The following is an 18624-nucleotide window of genomic DNA, read 5'->3' on the forward strand; positions in this document are numbered from 1 at the left end:
AAGTGATATTTTTTGGGTGAAAACAAAAGTGTTTTTGTTAAAAGGTTAAAGCACTATATTGGGATAGTAGTCATTGCTATAGAGTGTTTGTTCAGTAACAGGAGTCTCCCTGTCTCTCCAGCTCTTTAATAAACCGAAAATACATTTTCAGGAGGGGTTGAAAAAAAAAAGGCCAAAGAGAACTATACTGACTTACAGGGCATTGGAGGTGACAAAGAGGTCTGCGTTGTCAAACAGCACCACCTGTGGCCACTCCACCAGCAGCAGGAAGGTGAACTGGATCAGCAGCATCAGCACCAGTTTGCCGATGCTGCTGATCTGCAGGAACACTGAGCACGCCAACAGGGTGAGCAGCACGCTGTAGCTGAAATACTGACACACATAGGACACATGCAGGTATTACTGGTTTATAATAATGCAATGGAATAATAAAAATGTACATGAAATACAAACATGCTAATGCATACAGGGCATAATCATACAAATCTAAATATGAAATATAGCTGCAAGCAGCGATAATACGGGGCCAGTGAATAGAGAGAGAGAGAGACATGGAAACGGAATAGATTGAAGAGAGAGAGAGTGACATGGAAACAATAGATTGATGAGAGAGAGAGATGGAAACATAATGGTTTGATTGGACATCTCAACCTACTGCCATTAACATGATTCGAACTCTCAACCTTCAGACTAATAGGCTGCAACACTACCTATAGTGCTATAGCTATGTCCAGACTGATATTGTCTGTTGAAGATCATAAACTCTTGCCTTCTTTCATGAACCAAGCCCCTGTTTCACTAACACTAAGATCACTCGTTCACAAACCATTTACCAATGAAGAAATTGTACATCTCCTCAGAACCAAAACTAGTGAAAGTAGCCGATCTACAAGCTCACAAACCATGAAAAGTTGTGAGATTGTAGATCAGCTATTTTCAGAATGAAGTATGTCATACGTTGAAAAAACGTACTCTCAAATAAGCATTTCAGGTTATCTTTACCATTTGCACATGTATTCATTGATACAGTCATGTCGTTTGCAATTCAACTTAAATTAAGTCTGCATCAAGTGAGGCTTGAACTGGCGACCTTGAGATTGTGAGGCATTCATTTAAGGGAGACGCCATTGGCCCAACAGACAAGTAACTGTGAAAAAGGAGATCACACAGATGATACAGTTTCACGCAAATAGCTGAAAAATCCTGGGTTTAAGTGTTTTTCAAACTGCTCAAAATTGCGGACAATCTAAGGGCGGAGCTTACTGGTCAAAGCGATAGATGTGTTCCTCATGAGTCAAGGCACAAGTGTAAGCAAGTTTCACGACTTTCGGCCAAACGAGGCATGACTTTTGCCTGTTTAAAGTTTGCATTTTCAAAAAATTGCTATAGCGCCCCCCTTTGGCCAATTGGAGTGAGATTGGTTTCAGTGATATTTGGAATGACTCTCTACATTACTGCAACGTTTCAAAGAAATGTGAGTCTTGCATGTATGTGTTAGGTGAATAATTTTCATAAAACTGCAATAGTTAAAATCTATTTCCTCCTGGGATTTTTGAGTAATCTGCACAAAACATTTTACACATGAACTTAGGACCTTTGCCGACAAAACAAAAGCGGCGGATTTTCCATAAGTGAAAAAATGCAGAAGTTAGGAGCCAATGACTGTTTTTCATATAATTCAAAATGGTGGGAGATCTAAAGGTCAGAGGTCAAAAGTCAGACCACGAAAGTTGTCGGGCATGAAGAGACGCATGTGTGTATCGAAGTTTCATGGTTGTAGGTCAAACAGGGCATGAGTTGTACCTGTTCAAAGTTGGCACTTTCAATTGAGTGCTATAGCGCCACCCTTTGACGAATGAGTGTGAGAATTATTTCTTGGTAGTTTTTCATGAGCATCTACCATATGGCCGAGTTTCGTAAAAAGCGTATGCACGGTTAAGCCAGAACTGGCAAAAACAAGTATTTTTCAAACTGCTCAAAATTGCGGAAAATCTAAGGGCGGAGCTTAATGGTCAAATCGATACGTGTGTTCCTCATGAGTCAAGGCACATGTGTAAGCAAGTTTCACGACTTTCGGCCAAACGAGGCATGACTTATGCCTGTTTAAAGTCTGCCTTTTCAAAAAATTGCTATAGCGCCCCCTTTTGGCCAATTGGAGTAAGATTGGTTTCAGTGATATTTGGAATGACCCTGTACATTTCTGCAAAGTTTCAAAGAAATGTGAGTCTGCATGTATGTTTTAGGCACAGATGAATAATTTTCTTTAAACTGTAATAGTTAAAATCTATCTCCTCCTGGGATTTTTGAGCAATCTGCACGAAACGTTTAGCACTTGAACCTTGGACCACTGCCTACAAAAATTTCCAACGGATTTTCCATAAGTGAAAAAATGCAGAAGTTAGGAGCCAATGACTGTTTTTCATATAATTCAAAATGGTGGGAGATCTAAAGGTCAGAGGTCAAAAGTCAGAGGGTGAAAGTTGTTCAGCATGAGGAGACGCATATGTGTATCCAAGTTTCATGGTTGTAGGTCAAACAGGGCATGAGTTGTACCTGGTCAAAGTTGGCATTTTCAATTGAGTGCTATAGCGCCACCTTTGGACGAAAGATTGTGAGAATTATTTTTTGATCGTTTTTCATGACCATCTACCATATGGCCGAGTTTCATAAAAAGCGACAGCGCGGTTCAGCCAGAACTGCGAAAAGTGGCAGAAGAAGAAGAAGTGACAGAATACTGCCAATAACAATACGTGTCCAGAGCAGAGCTCTGGCCCCGTAAATATCAAAAATGGTGGAAAATAGCCAATCCCCAAGCTTGATTGATGCTTTTTTTTATTATACAAATGCGATCACTTGAAAATAACAGTGTGGACTGTCAGTCCTAAAGATCAGATTTAATAACAGTGTGGACAGTCAGTCAGTCCTAAAGATCACATTTAATACCGTGGTTCTCAACCTGTGGGTCGGGACCAACAGGGGGGGTCCTCACTCACATGTTTTTTTGGGGTTCCCCAGATGACAGTAAAGTGACAATTTAAGGACGTTTAATACATTTTTAATACCTAAAAAAAAGAAAGAAAGAAAAAAAGAAAGAAAAAAAAACAGTCAAACATTGGCCAAATTGTCAAATTATAAAAGAAAGGGGCAAACATTGTGAACGTAGCCGATCTACAAGCTCACAAGAGGCATTGTGAGATTGTAGATCTGCTATTTTCACAATATTTATCTGTGGAAACGAGTCAAACTAAATGTAATGCCTCAACTCCTACATTCCAAGTGCTTATGGTGCTGGGTCCCCCACTTCACATTATAATTATTTTCGGGGGTCGCGGCCTGAAAAGGTTGAGAAGCACTGATTTAATATACATAAGAGTGGAGGCTGACCTCTGGGAAGGGACACGAGGGACATATCTCCAGCCCTCCCTCCATGGACATGTTGAGGCTGTGGATGAGACACGGAGTGACCAGCGGAGCGGACGTGTTCAGCTGCTCGGCGACGCACTCCTCCAAGCTCTTAGTGTCACAGGCAAACTGTACGGTGAAACACACATCAAGACAGACACACGGTCAGCGGTGTAAAGTAACTAAGCACATGTACTCAAGTACTGTGCTTATTAACACATTGGCTGCCAGAATGATTTATTTATTTTCTACAGTAGACTGCCAGACTTTTTCAATGAAAAAACAAAAGTACTCAGGAGCCGAGATACAGAATTTTTAAGTTTTAAGTTAACAATGAAGTGGATGATGGGAGTTTAAATCTTCGAAAAATCATATCTCCTTGGTCTTTGGGTCGAATTACAAAAAAAAAAAATAGAACGCAGATCTGCGTCTTTGGCAGCCTGCGTTCTAAGGACGCAATAGAACGCAGATCTGCGTTTTTGGCAGCCAATACAATTTTGAGGTCTTTTTTACTTTACTGGAGTATTTCCAATTTTCAGTGCTTTTACTTCTACTCCACTACATCTCAGAGGCAAATATTGTACTTTTACTCCACTACTAATTATTTGACAACTGTAGTTACTAGTTACTTTGTAGATTTGTATTATCACTAGAAGTTACAGGCACCTCACAGTGTGAGAGAGAGTTTTGTGCTCTCCTAAATCCACGGCAGGCTTTGAAAGTACCCACTTCAGAAAGAGGTGACGTGCATCACCTCTCCAATGACCAAAACCCACTATGGAAGCCGTCGAACTGGTGCGATCTGACGGCATCCTAGAATTTATAGGTAGGATGTGATGTCATGCGTGATGTCATGCTGTCGTGAGATTACGTCACACTGGCGTGATGTCAGATTACGTCACACTGGCCACATACAACGTACATACATACTGACAACCGACATGGCGCAGGATTCAAATTGTATACATAGATTACAAAACATACAGTACATTAACCACTTCAGCTCTGTATACATTTCGGCCATTTGAAAATAGCCGATCTACAAGCTCACAATGCGTCGCGATGCGACGCATTGTGAGCTTGTAGATCTGCTTTTTTTTAAACATTTTATACATTTGAAAACTTGTGAAACGGGACATTCTGCATAATGAGTACTTTCTACTTTTGGTACTTTAAGTACATTTTGATACCAATACCTTTGTCCTTTTACTCAAGTAAATTTTGATTACCCGGACTTTTACTTGTAACAGAGTATTTCTACAGTGTAGTATTGATACTTTCACTTAAGTAAAACATTTCAGTACTTTTCCCACCACTGCATACAGTACAGTTCATACAAGACGATACATTAAGCGGGTACTGTTGGGTTTATGGGCCAAATAAATTAATAATTTTACAGGAATTTGTATTTTTATGTTTGTGTGTTATTTTGTGTGTTTTTTTCATCACATCCAAATGCTTCCTCTATTCCATTGTGTTATGTGAAGCGCTTTGTAAACTGTGTTACACAAAGTATAAAAGTGCTATAAAGCTGCACTACGTAGCTTTCCTCTTCTGATTGACCCTGGTTTCCTGTGCAAGTGCTGACATTTTCTTTTTGGGCGGTGCAACCGCCCCTGTATGTGAGGTTTGGACATCGACCCAATTGCACCCCCCCAACCCTGCGCTGTGATTGGCCACCATTGTACCCCCCTAACCCTGCACCGTGATTGGCCACCATGACTCTATTCAGGACTGTGATTGGCTAGAAACACATGACACGTGTGCATAGCCCTATAAATAGGACTATGCACTTAAAAAAAAACACTTCCATGTTCCATCACTGTGATGACCACTGTGACCACACCGCCCACTTCACATTGGGTGTGTTTTTTTTTTTTTTTGGGGGCTTTTTTATGCCTTTATTTGATAGGCTGACAGGAAAAGGGGAGAGAGAGATGGGGAGTGACATGCAGCAAAGGCCGTCGGGATCGGGACTTGAACCCGCGACACGCTGTCAGGCTACACTGAGCCTATAGGTGCCTGGATCGCTATGCCAGCGGTCGTCCAAGCCGCAAGTGCTGACATTTTAATAGAGCTTTTAATAGAGCCTGCCTGCTGGCTCAGGGGAAAAGTTAACCTTACCTTCAGGTCAAAATCCCTGTCAGATCTGTCAGTGAGACATGACCTTTGACACGATCATACTGATTGGACAAAATGACATTTTATTCATTAACATAAATTGTTACATAGCTATAAGCTCAAAATGTAGCTTGTAGATCATCTATTTTTGAAGAATATTATATTATATTGCATTTTAAATTATATTGTAGCGTGTGTTGCGTGTGTGAGTGTGAGTGTGAGTGTGCGTGTGTGTGAGAGTGTCTGTCTGTCTGTCTGTCTGTCTGTCTGTCTGTCTGTCTGTCTGTCTGTCTGTCTGTCTGTCTGTCTGTCTGTCTGTCTGTCTGTCTGTCTGTCTGTCTGTCTGTCTGTCTGTCTGTGTGTGTGTGTGTGTGTGTGTGTGTGTGTGTGTGTGTGTGTGTGTGTGTGTGTGTGTGTGTGTGTGTGTGTGTTGCACGTTTACCATATTGACGAAGGCAGAAATGAACACGAGGATGATGGTGAACACGCCCACCAGCGTACTGTTGGTGTGGGACTGCACGATCTTCCTGGACACTGTCTGCATGGCTGCAGGGAACAGCTTCACCAGCAGGGGGCAGAAAGAACACATTACCCTGGTGCTTCAACACAGTGGGCTGTACTGTGCTGTAACTGCAGGTACAAAGTTGGTCATTCTACACCAGTGGTTCTCAAAGTGGGGTCCGGGAACCCTTGGCCCTGGAGGGGTTCCAGGGGTTCCCCAGCAAAATAGAGCAAAATCTGTTTAACCACTTTGACCCTATAGCCTATACATTGGCTATTAAAAACATTTTCTTGAAGAATATATTTTTATTTATATTTTTTTAATCTTGAAGAAATGTGAAAACTTTTGAATATTTTTGAAACACAAATCTTCTATGGGGGTCCCTGGCACAACATAATTTCAGATGGGGGTCCATGGCCAAATCTTTTTACCTTGATGCAGGAGTATATGGCACAGATGAAGAGGATGTTGGCGAGGATGATGAAGATACTGATGTAGATTCCCAGCATGACCGGAGTGCTGCGGGACACAACATAACACACACACCATGGATTATTGATATTAATAAACATATGGATCATAATAACATATTGATACTAATAAACGGATATTAATACACATATGGATTATAATACACATATTGACATTATTAAACAGATATTAATAAACATATTGATGATAAAATAGACAATCTACAAGCTCAAAATGCGACAGATCGACAACAAATGTTCCAAAATAGTGATATTGTGGTTAACATGCATTCTTAATTAAATTGTTAAATTGTGATATTATCAAACATCAATATTATGCATTGTGTGTGTGTGTGTGTGTGTGTGTGTGTGTGTGTGTGTGTGTGTGTGTGTGTGTGTGTGTGTGTGTGTGTGTGTGTGTGTGTCTGTGTGTCTGTAGTGTGCGCGCGTGCGTGCGTGCGTGCGTGTGTGTTACACTTACTGAGGAAAGATGACTATCTGTATGAAGGAGATGAAACAGAACACCAGCAGAGTGCAGGCTACGTAGCCTCCAAAACGGTCATCCACCTTCTTGGAATACTGCAAAAAAACAACAGAGAGATAAACGAAAAGACACATTAAGTGATGCAAAGGTACGTAAACAAGTGGGTAGCCCCAACAATAATCATATTTGAACTGATGACCCCCAAAAATAATCATATTTGAACTGGGGTCGCCCCAAAATAATCATATTTGAACTGGGGGACCACCAAATTATTAGGTGGACTGGGGACCCCCCAACCCTGACAAGCACTTGGAATTGTAGGAGTTGAGGCATTACTGTACATTTAGTTTGACTCGGTTCCACAGATATATTTTTAGCCTCTTTCTTATATTATTTGACAATTTGGTCAATGTTTGATCAGTTTTTATAGTTTTGTTGTTTACTTTCTATGCAGTAATGGTCTTTTTCTTGTGTTGAGGTATTAAAAAGGTCTTAAGTCCTTAAATTGACACTTAACTGTGATCTGGGGACCCCCCCAAAATCATGTGACCCACAGGTTGAGAACCACTGCTCTATGGGAGAGGCCGGCCACCCGTCTGAGAAAACTAATTTCGGCCGCTTGTATCCGCAATCTTATTCTTTCGGTCATAATGACCCACATTTCTATAGATCAGCAGTTTACCACATTTTCTTGTGTTTGTGGCCCACTCATCTGACTACTTGCCATTGACGTGTTTTACCGCAATGGCGTCAACGTGCCAATGACATGTTTATTTTGGGGGGGGGGTAAAAAAACTTTCAGAACCCAATATATCATTATCTGAAGATGTGCTGCTCCATTCACTTCTTGTTTAACTTATTACTGAAAAAGGCTGTATCTCGGCTCCTGAGCACTTTTTTTTTACTATGTATTTTTGGCCCAGACATGTTATTTTCAAAGGCAGACAATTAATGTCAACAAGGTCGCGATGATCTCGCTGACATTTTGTGAAACCACACAGTGCAACCCTCAGTGATTAGCACCCATCAGGGGATCTATTATACTGGAGATAAATATTCTGCGACTACTTGAAAAAGGTAAGAAAATTTAAAAATTGCTGGCACAGTACGCACATATTTTTTTATTTCATTGGCACTGAATGAGTAACAATCAGTGCATGTTCTCAGAGCATAATTATTTTAATCAATCGAATCAAATCAGATTTTTATAAATACACAGCGCACGTCTGGCTTGTATCAACGGAACCAGTGTTCCAGGTGATCCCCAGCAAAAGTAGTTAACATAGCATCACAATCATTTTAACCACTTTATCCATTTATATGTTGGCTACTCAAAAATAGCAGATACAAGCTCACAGCGCATCACTTCGTGCCACGCTGATAGCTTGAACATCTGCAATCTTTTTTAATATTTGAAAAATATCAAAAATTGTGAATCATTTTGAAAACATTTTTAACACATCGGGTGCCAGCGTTTTTTCATAACAACTTACGTTGGGTGCCAGCATTCTCCCCATTGACTGGGCTTTACTGTTTAAATCTGTAGACTCCGCGACGAGCAATTCCACACGAAAAAAAGCATCGATTCATGTTGTGCCATGAGCCTGGCTACAGCCTGGAACCATAACATTTCCCTCGCGAGTTACAACGGGGGGGGATCGCGCATCGCGCATGACCGGTTTTCCCCACAGGAAACAGATTCGGAGATATAGGCGTTTCAAAGTAGGAAATAGACAGGAAGCGGATGGGAATTATTTTTTTGTTTCCGGTGAGCGATCTGGCACTTCCTTCGCAGGATTACAATGGGAGCTCCCAGAGCTGCTCTAGCCCCGCCCGCGCGGAGAAAAACGAAAAAAACAAAAAGACTAAAAACACGGTTCAGACCGTGTTCGGCACCGAAGCGCCACTATGTAAACACACGGTTCAGACCGTGTTTGGCACCCGATGTGTTAAATACATTTTCTCTTCTGGGGGTCCCTGGCGCAAAACCTTTGCAGATGGGGGTGCGGGCAAATATATATCAATTTGGGGGTCCTTGTAAGTGAATATAACCATGTGTTCACAACAACAATCATTAATCCATTAAGAACGGGAAAGAATCTGTGTAATTTTTCTGTCATTCAATATATATATTTTTAAAGCAATCATTTGTAACTCAAATCTTTGCTTCTGGGGGTCCCTGGAACAAAACATTTTGAGATGGGGGTCCGTGGCCAAATACATATCTAGAAATGATTTCTAAATCCTAAAGTATATGTTGCTATAACAGTGGTGCTTCAACTTTTTCCATGTCAAGGACCCCCCAAATGATATGATATGTATTTGACCCTCAAAATATGGGACCCCCAGAAGCACATATTGGAGTTAAAAATGTTCACTTTAAAAATATATACATATTCAAATATTTGCACAAATTGTCAAGATTTTTCAAAAAATAGCAGATCTACAAGCTTGTATATTTGTATATCTGTATATCTACTATTTTTGAATAGCCCAAATGGGTTAAAAAGAGGAGTGTGTGTGTCATTCACACCTTCTTCTCCAAGGTGGAGGTCTGGAAGGTGAGCAGGAACTTCTTGACGTGGTCTTTCCTCAGCTGGTCTATGCTGCGGGCATCGATGGCTCTGCCCAGGAACTCGTTGACCTCGTCCTCCGGGTTCATGGCTTCCTGGACGCAGCGGCTGACCACGGCACAGGGAGGAAAGTAGACCATATGGTGAAGGAGGAATCGAACAGTTACAAAAAGGTCAACAGAACAACGAGTTGAGCCCCGTGCTATGGCTCCCCCTAGTGTCACTTGCTAATAACACACTCACTATACTGTCGTGGTCATGGAATAAAGCAAAAATACTGATTATAGCTGTCAGTTGACGGTTAATGGTCACACAAATAATTGTGCTTAACAATTTAATATAGTATATATATTATAAATTATTTCTCAGCTGAATTGTATCTTCATGTTGTGCATTGTTGTCTAGAGCTGTGCAATTGTTTGTGTGACAATACAGTACATCTGTGTGTGTGTGTGTGTGTGTGTGTGTGTGTGTGTGTGTGTGTGTGTGTGTGTGTGTGTGTGTGTGTGTGTGTGTGTGTGTGTGTGCGCGTCCACACAAATTTCAAATTGTACTATTTATTCCAAAGTGTACGGTGACGTAAATAAAAGTGAACGTGAAGTGATGTTCATACTGCAAATGAAACGGTCAACACTTACTTGTCTTTATTGGACTCATCAATTCCCTGAGAAAGAGAAAGAAACTATGGTTTAGGACATGGAACTCATGGTTCAGATTAGGTTTGCCTTGAAGTTACAATAGGCTCTATGCACAGCAGCCATATTATCACTTCCTTCACAGGTGTTACCAATGATACAAATGAAGGCTCTGTTCCATTTAGTGCAGCACAGTGGTTTCCACGACCCCCATAAATCTCAGAGTTACACACATGTAAGGGGCCATTTGGAAGCCCATGAGGCTCCCTGGACCCCAACTGTAGACCCACTGGTGTTTCCAGTGGGCCAACATGCACAATATCAGCACCCTGACTCTGTTTGACCAGAATGGAACAGAGCCTTCATTAGTATCATTGGTAACACATGTGAATGTCTTCATAATATGGCTGCTGTGAATAGAGCCTATAAATACTGATGACATCAGAGTTCTCCATATATGGGCATAGATGGCATAATCATAATACTTTATTATTATTATTTTTTTACCAGGAATAGTCCCAGATTAAGTCGTCAAATAAGTCAATGACGTCAGCACTATGAAACCGTGTTGATGACGTCAGGGACCTCTACAGTGTATATATATACTATGGACAGGACAGAAAGACAGACAGACACAGATCTGTCCGCAGAGCGAAGCACTGAGCTATGGAGGAAGAAGATGAGAGCACGTCGAAGGTGTGCCCGACTACAGAAGAAATGACCTTCAAAGAGCACAAGTTCGAGGCAATGGAAGAAACGCTCGTACCCATCCAAAAGCTGGTGGACGAGAAAGACACAGTGAGACACGGCGGCCTCAAAGAGCGTCTGCTCCGATACCGGCGGGAGGAACAACGGAGACTGGCCGCTGAAAAGGAGGCTTGGGCCAAAAGGCACATGGAACTCCAGATCCAAGTGCTCCTCTCCCAGGAGGAGGCGTGCGCCCTTCGGCCGACGAAGGAGGAGGACAAACGGGGGGGCGAGAAACAACGACTAGAACGACTGGCGGCGGAAAAGGAGGCGCTGGACGAGGAGAACAGGCAGCTGAAGGGGCAGCTGCGGGATCAACTGGAGATCGCACAAGGAGAACTGAGATCCACGAATGCTCTTTGGTTGAAGGAGAAGGACAATTTGTGGGAGGAGAGACTGATATCAGTTTTTATGTACTTTTTGATTGCCTTTCTCCTTGTTCGCCTCAACGCTTACTTTCTCTCCTGAAAACAACACAAATGATGGATTTTGCCCCAAAAATGATGTATCTCAAAATATGTAGTCCCAGGGATCACCAGAAGCAAAGATTTGAGTTACAAACGTTCGCTTTAAAACATATATATTCAAAGATTTGCACACAAAAAAATCACGATTGAAAAAAAAATCACACCCTGTGTGAAGGTAGCGACGCCTTTGATACATTTTGTCATTGATATGTGTTTATAATGTGTTTATAGTCACGTGTCACGCGAAGCTTGACCAATCACTTTGTTGACGTACGCACTTTGTTGACGTACGCACCTGACCAATCAGAACGTTGACGTACGCACACGGACAAAGTCAGGTATAGAGCGGCTAGCGCCGCTAAAAAGGAAGCAGATCTACAAGCTCATAGCGCTGCACTCGGTGCTGCGCTATGAGCTTGTAGATCTGCTATTTTTGAATCTCCAAAGTATAAAATAATGGTTAGAGCTAAAATCTAACATGACAAAGATGCGTTTCCGGATTGAATGGATTACAGCAGTTACTAAAGAATGAATGTTACTCGCCAACTGATTTAAAAAGACTCTTAGGACGTCTTCTTACCATCTGCCTGAAGACCTTGGAGTCCTTGGTCCTGGAGAAGGTTCTGTCGGGGACCCAGCGGGGCATCAGACCCTCGTTGGAGTTGGTCCTCTGCCGCTGCATCTTGGCCATCATGGCCTTCTCGTCTTTCTGCACAGGGAGACGTAAACATAGAGGCAATGAACTTAAATGAATGTCCCTGTAGGAGAACTGAAATGAAACATGTAGGCAGTGGTGGAAAAAGTACTAAAATGTTTTACTTAAGTAAAAGTATCGATACGGCAAGTACTCTGTTAAAACTAAAAGTCCAGAATTCAAAATTTACTTGAGTAAAAGTACACAAGTATTGGTATCCAAATGTACTTAAAGTACCAAAAGTAAAAGTACTAAAATGTTTGAAAATAGCAAATCTACAAGCTCTTGCGACTCGTTGTGAGCTTATAGATCGGCTATTTTCAACTAGCTTAAGTATAAAATAGGGCTAAAGTGGTTAATGTATGTTTTATAACGTAATAATTAAACGTAAAAGTAACTAGTAACTAAAGTTGTCAAATAATTGTAGTGGAGTAAAAGTACAATATTTGCCTCTGAGATGTAGTGGAGTAGAAGTAAAAGTATAGACAATTGGAAATACTCCAGTAAAGTAAAAGTACCTCAAAACTGTACTTAAGTACAGTACTTGAGTAAATGTACTTAGTCACTTTACACCACTGCCTGTAGGAGAACTGAAATGAAACATGTCTCTGTAGGAGAGTCTCATCATTATCATCGCCACCGGTATAATCATTTAATTTAAACTGAACCTAAAGTAAGAACTTAAAGCAATAGTTCACCCCCAAAATATTTCTATTCTATCGATTACACACCCCATGAAGCCTTGAATTCATTTTCGATTTTTTTGTTTTTCTCGCATTCCTAAGCCAACGATTTGATGACGGCGGCGCCGATAGGAGACTCAAAGTGTGAACTTTAAGAGATTAGTATCTTCCCGCCGGTTATTGGTTTAGGAATGAATTCAAGGCTTCATGGGGTGTGTAATAGGCTCTATTCACAGCAGACATATTATGAAGACATTCACAGGTGTTACCAATGATACTAATGAAGGATCTGTTCCATTCTGATCAAACAGAGTCAGGGTGCTGATGTTGTGCATGTTGTCTCACTGGAAACACTCTGTTACACCAGTGGGTCTACAGTTGGGGTCCAGGGACCCTCTTTGGCTTCCAAATGGCCCCTTACAGGTGTGTAACTCTGAGTGTGTACAAATGGGTCCATTTGGTTCCATTTGTACACTCTCAGAGTTATGGGGGTCGTGGAAACCACTGTGCTAGACTAAATGGAACAGAGCCTTCATTAGTATCATGGTAACACCTGTGAAGGAAGTGATAATATGGCTGCTGTGCATAGAGCCTATTGATAGAAAATTAAAAAAAATTCTGGGTGAACTATCCCAGTAAAAACATAATAATAACAATAATAACTAATCATTTAATATTATTAACCACATAACCCTCTATTCCTAGTGCAACTGTATTTGGATTTTGGGGTATTTTTCCGTCTACATCAAATCTCTTTGCCAAAAATAGCCGATCTACAAGCTCACCGGATCATAATGTGTGGAGCTGAGCGGGGGGTGAATGCCGCTCCACGCTCCAGGGGGCTGTTGTCACGGCCTCTCTCCGTGGACGCTCTAACTCAGCCTGACAGCGAGTCTCGGGTTCGATTCCCGAGCCCGACGACCTTTGCCGCGTCTCACTCCCCGTCTCTCTCTCTCCCTGTTTCCTGTCTCTCTCTCTCTCTAACTGTGCACTAGCTCACATAGCTTTGCAACACCGACACGTTGATAGCTTGTAGATCTTCTATTTTTGCCTAATGTTCCAATCCAAGATAGTTGATTTCAAGTGGTTAACAATGCAAAACTAATTAAAAACTAAATAGAATGCATGTAAAATCATCTTCTGTCATCATATCTGATATTATAAATTACCTTTTCAGCTTCTATAAATCAAATCTGTCCTCAATACACCTGAACAACTAAACTAAAACTATCAACCCCCCCCCCCCCCCCACAAAAAAAAACACCTTATGGACTCACAAAACCAACTAAAAGTAAAGTGAAATCAGTGAAACTCCCAAAATGCCAAAAACGGACCCGTTTCTGGCTGCAGCCCAGAACCAGGAAGGTCTCGATGCTGTTCTCCTTCAGGTAGGCGTTCCTCTCCCCTCCGAACCCGGGTTCCACCTCGTAGTCTCCGTTCAGGTACTGCAGCGTTGCCTTGGTGATGTGGATACGCCTGACGGAAAGGTAAACAAACACACACACACACACACACACACACCAGGAACAACCACATTAACGCTGTTGATGAATTGAATACATACTGTAGGACCACAATGGAAACAAGTCCTCAGGACTTATTTTTGTTATCCTTTTAGCGTTAATGTTTTCAATCAATCAAAAACAAATACGCTCGCCGCCCTATTTCGGGTATGGCATTATAGGCAACCTGTTCAAATGTCCCAAAAATAGCAGATCTACAAGCTCTGGTAGATCTGCTATTTTCATCATCATATGGTCAACTATAAAATAGGCTAGATTGTATTAACATACTGTACTCTACCCTACAGATTGGACAAAATGTAATTTTATTCCTTAAAAAAAGTTACATAGTGTCGCTTTAAGGTGTAAAATGTATGTATCTGTGTGTGGGTGTGTGTGTGTGTGTGTGCGCGTGCGCCTCACCCTGCTTTGCCTCCCGCCTCCATGTGATTGGCCAGCGTGACGTCGTTGGACCACACGTCAAACTGCCACTTCCTGAGTCCCAGCACGCCACAGTGGACGCGCCCGCTGTGGATGCCCACGCGCATGTTGACGTTGACCCGCGTCACCTCGCGCACCAACCTGCCAAGAAGCGACCGTGACACGGCAAAAGAACGTTACGTTAGCCAACCTGGTAATGCGTAACTCCACAGTTCACGATTCACCCAATAAAGACCGGGAACGCATCTGTGCCATTTTTTTATTTCTTTGGGCTATTCAAAAATAGCAGATCTACAAGCTCATAGTGCGGCACAGAGTGCCGCACTATGAGCTTGTAGATCTGCTATTTTTTTTTATCGCAAAAATCTTTCATGTATTTTTTTTTCATGTAACATTTGTAACTCAAATCTTTGCTTCTGAGGGATTCTACAAATGTGTTATAAATCTTTTTATTTTTTATTTTATTTTTACTTATGTTGCTATAATCAGTGCTTCTCAAACTTTTTAATGTCAAGACCACCTAACATGATATGTATTTTCAAAATATTTTGTTCCAAGGACCCCCAGAAGCAAAGATTAGAATTTTTGCAAAAAATAATCATGATTCTTCAAAAATAGCAGATCCACAAGCTCGTAGCGCGAGATCTGCTATTTTTGAATGGCCAACGTATAAAGTAATGGTTATGGCTAAAATCAAAAAATGACACAGATGCCACTCACGAGATGGCCTCTATCATGTCGACGCCCATCTCCACACAGCAGTGGGCGTGGTCAGCCCTTGGCTCAGGCAGTCCGGACACACAGTAGTAACAATCCCCCAAGATCTTAATACGCAGACAGTGGTTCTCCTGAGAGAGACAGAGAGAGAGACAGAGAGGGAGACAGAGAGAGAGACAGAGAGAGAGAGGACGATTTAAAAGGAGGAAAGGAGATCATCCACTATGAAGCATAATAGGCTCTATGCACAGCAGCCATATTATCACTTCCTTCACAGGTGTTACCAATGATACTAATGAAGGCTCTGTTCCATTTAGGCCTAGGCTACACGTACATGGATCTTTTTCTAAACGCACATTTTTGTGTGCGTTTGGGCCTTTCAGCCACACGCAAACGGTGTTTTTGGCCGCTAAAATGGATATTTTTGTAAACGGATAAATAAGTGAAGGTTTTCCAAAACATGCGTTTCAGTGGATCTGTGTGGACATGTAATCCGGAGATTTTGAGAAACGATGACGTCATCGCGCATTCGCACATGGTCATTATAATAATAGATAAATAATATAATAATACACACCGGACCGCTCATGGTCATTATAATAATAAATGAAGAGAGAGAGAGCAACACTTACAGTCTATGAAACAAGGCACGCTCATTTATGGCAAAATAATGTCATAATTAATAATAAGACAGTGGTGGGAAAAGTAGCTCCTTCACTGTGTGACGAAAACCCTCTTTCTCTGCGCCGAGTAGAGCACACGGCGGGCACACAGGTTGAATGTGGGGTCTGTGGTCCTAAAACACAATCGCCCCGGGTCAAAATCCAGCGACCATGGAGCGGCCGCGGGTGGCCCGCTCCAAAGGTTCGTGGGACGGGTCGGGGAGTTTTGGGACGACCGCCCATGGAATGAATTGATGAAGTAAAACTCAGCCCTGAAACATGACTGGCATACCATGACAGTCATGGTGCCGAGAGTCCCTGCTTTATAGTGGTGTTCGATTTTTTTTACATTGTCAACTCTCATGTACATAAACGTTCAGATGTCAAATATAAAGTGCTTACCCCGAGCCACGGACGTTATAAGGCGGTCCGGATCGCGATAAGTACCCGTATCTCCCGTATTGTTCAATAAAAAAACATTTTAATCCGATCGCCGGCCATTTTCTCCAAATTGTCTCCGATGCTTTCAACCATGCGACACTAATGGTTGGAAGGTGTATTGCACTCTGATTCATTACCAAAAAAATGCTTTTTATTGAACAATACGGGAGATACGGGTACTTATCGCGGTCCGGATCGCCTTGTAGCATCCGTGGCTCGGGGGTAAGCACTTTATATTTGAAATCTGAACGTTTATGTACATGTGAGAGTTGGCAATGTAAAAAAAAAACGAACACCACTATAAACCAGGGACTCGGCACCATGACGCTTGTATACAAGCGTCATGTGAACCATGGCTACTGTTTGCGCTGCAGCTGCGCCCTAATAATGTTGTCTTTCGTTTATGTTCACGTATGCTGTTCACGTATGCTATTAAAATAATGCAGCTATTGCAGTATTGGGCCTTAACATGTGATTACAATGTATTTGTATTTGGCCCCTCATATATAAAATAAATGTAAATATAAAATCTGAACTTGAAACTTGCCGCTGATCAATGCGTTTCTGCGTCTACGTGTGGACAGGGATTTTTTTAAATCTTTGTCATGTGGCCAGGGATTCTTTTTAAAAACGGAGGACTAAAATATCCGTTTAGTAAAAGATCCTTATACGTGTAGCCTAGGCCTTAGTGTAGCACAGTGGTTTCCACGACCCCCATAACTCTGAGTGTACACATGGAACCAAATGGACCCTTACGGGTCCATTTGGTTCCATGTGTACACTCTCAGAGTTACACACCTGTAAGGGGCCATTTGGAAGCCCATGAGGGTCCCTGGACCCCAACTTTAGATATGCACAATATCAGCACCCTGACTCTGTTTGCCTAGAATGGAACAGAGCCTTCATTAGTATCATTGTTAACACCTGTGAATGTCTTCATAATATGGCTGCTGTGAATAGAGCCTATGACAATGAGACGCGACATACTAAAGCCTATACAACTTGTGCTATAACCACGCCCCCCTTTTGTGGCCAACGCGGAATTGCCTCTGCCTACAACAACTGCGGGCTATTTTTTTTAGACCGTATAGTTGTTGACCACGACGGAGGCACGCCGTCTCAAGCGAACATGAGCCCACGTGAGGCACCACCGAGCGAGCTAAAGCGAGCGAGTTGCCGTGCCGAACGTAAATCATGTTTTGGTGAGTGTTTGCCCCAACTGTCACTCAAAGTGGCTACTAGCCAATCACAGCGCATCCTTGCACAAGCGTATTGACCAACCACAGCGCGTCCTTGCACAAGTGGTATATGGGAGGACGCCAATGAGACGGTTATACATGTATCAACTTTTTCATCAACGTTTTAGGTTTTGTTCTTATTTTCTTTTCTTATCTATAATAATAATAAAAAAGGAAGGGTTCGAACATACAAGGTTTCTACCCTCCAGCCAACAGACAACGTTGACCATTAACATGATGAGAGAGACACCGGGCAACTGCAGTGAAACGCTTTTTGTCCAAGAATTCCCTTAATGCAATTTTTGAAATGTACACATGTCAACGTGGAGAGATAGGAAAAGAGTTGCCTGGTAAACCATCCCGGTGGCGAGAATTCAACTCACATTATCACCATAGGCCATGCAGGAAAAGGAGGGCAGTGTTAGTGTCTTACCGAGGCCAACTTGTCAAAGCGAGCGAACAGTTCATTGAGCGTCATGACCAGCTCCTGAGCTGTGCACTGAGAGGCCAGGCTGGTGAACCCCTCGATGTCTGCAAACAGAATACTGTGGAGGAGAGGATCACACCGTTACTTATTTCATTAGAACTCTACTACTACTAGGGAGGGGGGCGAACATTCGCCGAAAATAGCTGATCTACAAGCTCACAACAAGCTCTTATCTTCATACGATTGTCCTCACTAATATTCATTAACCCATTAATACCTGGAACGCATCTGTGTCACTTTAGATTTCTTTGGCTATTCAAAAATAGCAGATATACAAGCTCATAGCGCGGCACCGAGTGCCGTGCTATGAGCTTGTAGATCTGCTATTTTTGAAAAATCGTGACATTTTTCTTTTTTG

At 42.0% G+C, this 18624-nt stretch overlaps 1 protein-coding gene across 1 annotated transcript in view; it reads right to left on the reverse strand.

Annotated features, from left to right (window-relative positions):
* The window catches only part of adcy6a (adenylate cyclase 6a), a 108270-nt gene that overhangs the window by 9007 nt on the left and 80639 nt on the right, over window positions 1-18624 (reverse strand). The window contains exons 6-17 of the mRNA XM_084069463.1: window positions 18213-18324; window positions 15442-15569; window positions 14704-14862; window positions 14113-14254; window positions 11982-12110; window positions 10191-10216; window positions 9513-9660; window positions 6977-7074; window positions 6457-6544; window positions 5966-6082; window positions 3385-3531; window positions 197-372 (exon numbers count right to left, since the gene is read on the reverse strand). Of these exons, the coding sequence (XP_083925589.1) occupies window positions 197-372; window positions 3385-3531; window positions 5966-6082; window positions 6457-6544; window positions 6977-7074; window positions 9513-9660; window positions 10191-10216; window positions 11982-12110; window positions 14113-14254; window positions 14704-14862; window positions 15442-15569; window positions 18213-18324 (1470 nt within the window). The remainder of the gene's footprint in view (window positions 1-196; window positions 373-3384; window positions 3532-5965; window positions 6083-6456; window positions 6545-6976; window positions 7075-9512; window positions 9661-10190; window positions 10217-11981; window positions 12111-14112; window positions 14255-14703; window positions 14863-15441; window positions 15570-18212; window positions 18325-18624) is intronic.

This window comes from Gymnoscopelus microlampas (assembly GCF_963454915.1).
Source record: "Gymnoscopelus microlampas genome assembly, chromosome: 10".
In the NCBI taxonomy this organism is placed as follows: domain Eukaryota; kingdom Metazoa; phylum Chordata; class Actinopteri; order Myctophiformes; family Myctophidae; genus Gymnoscopelus; species Gymnoscopelus microlampas.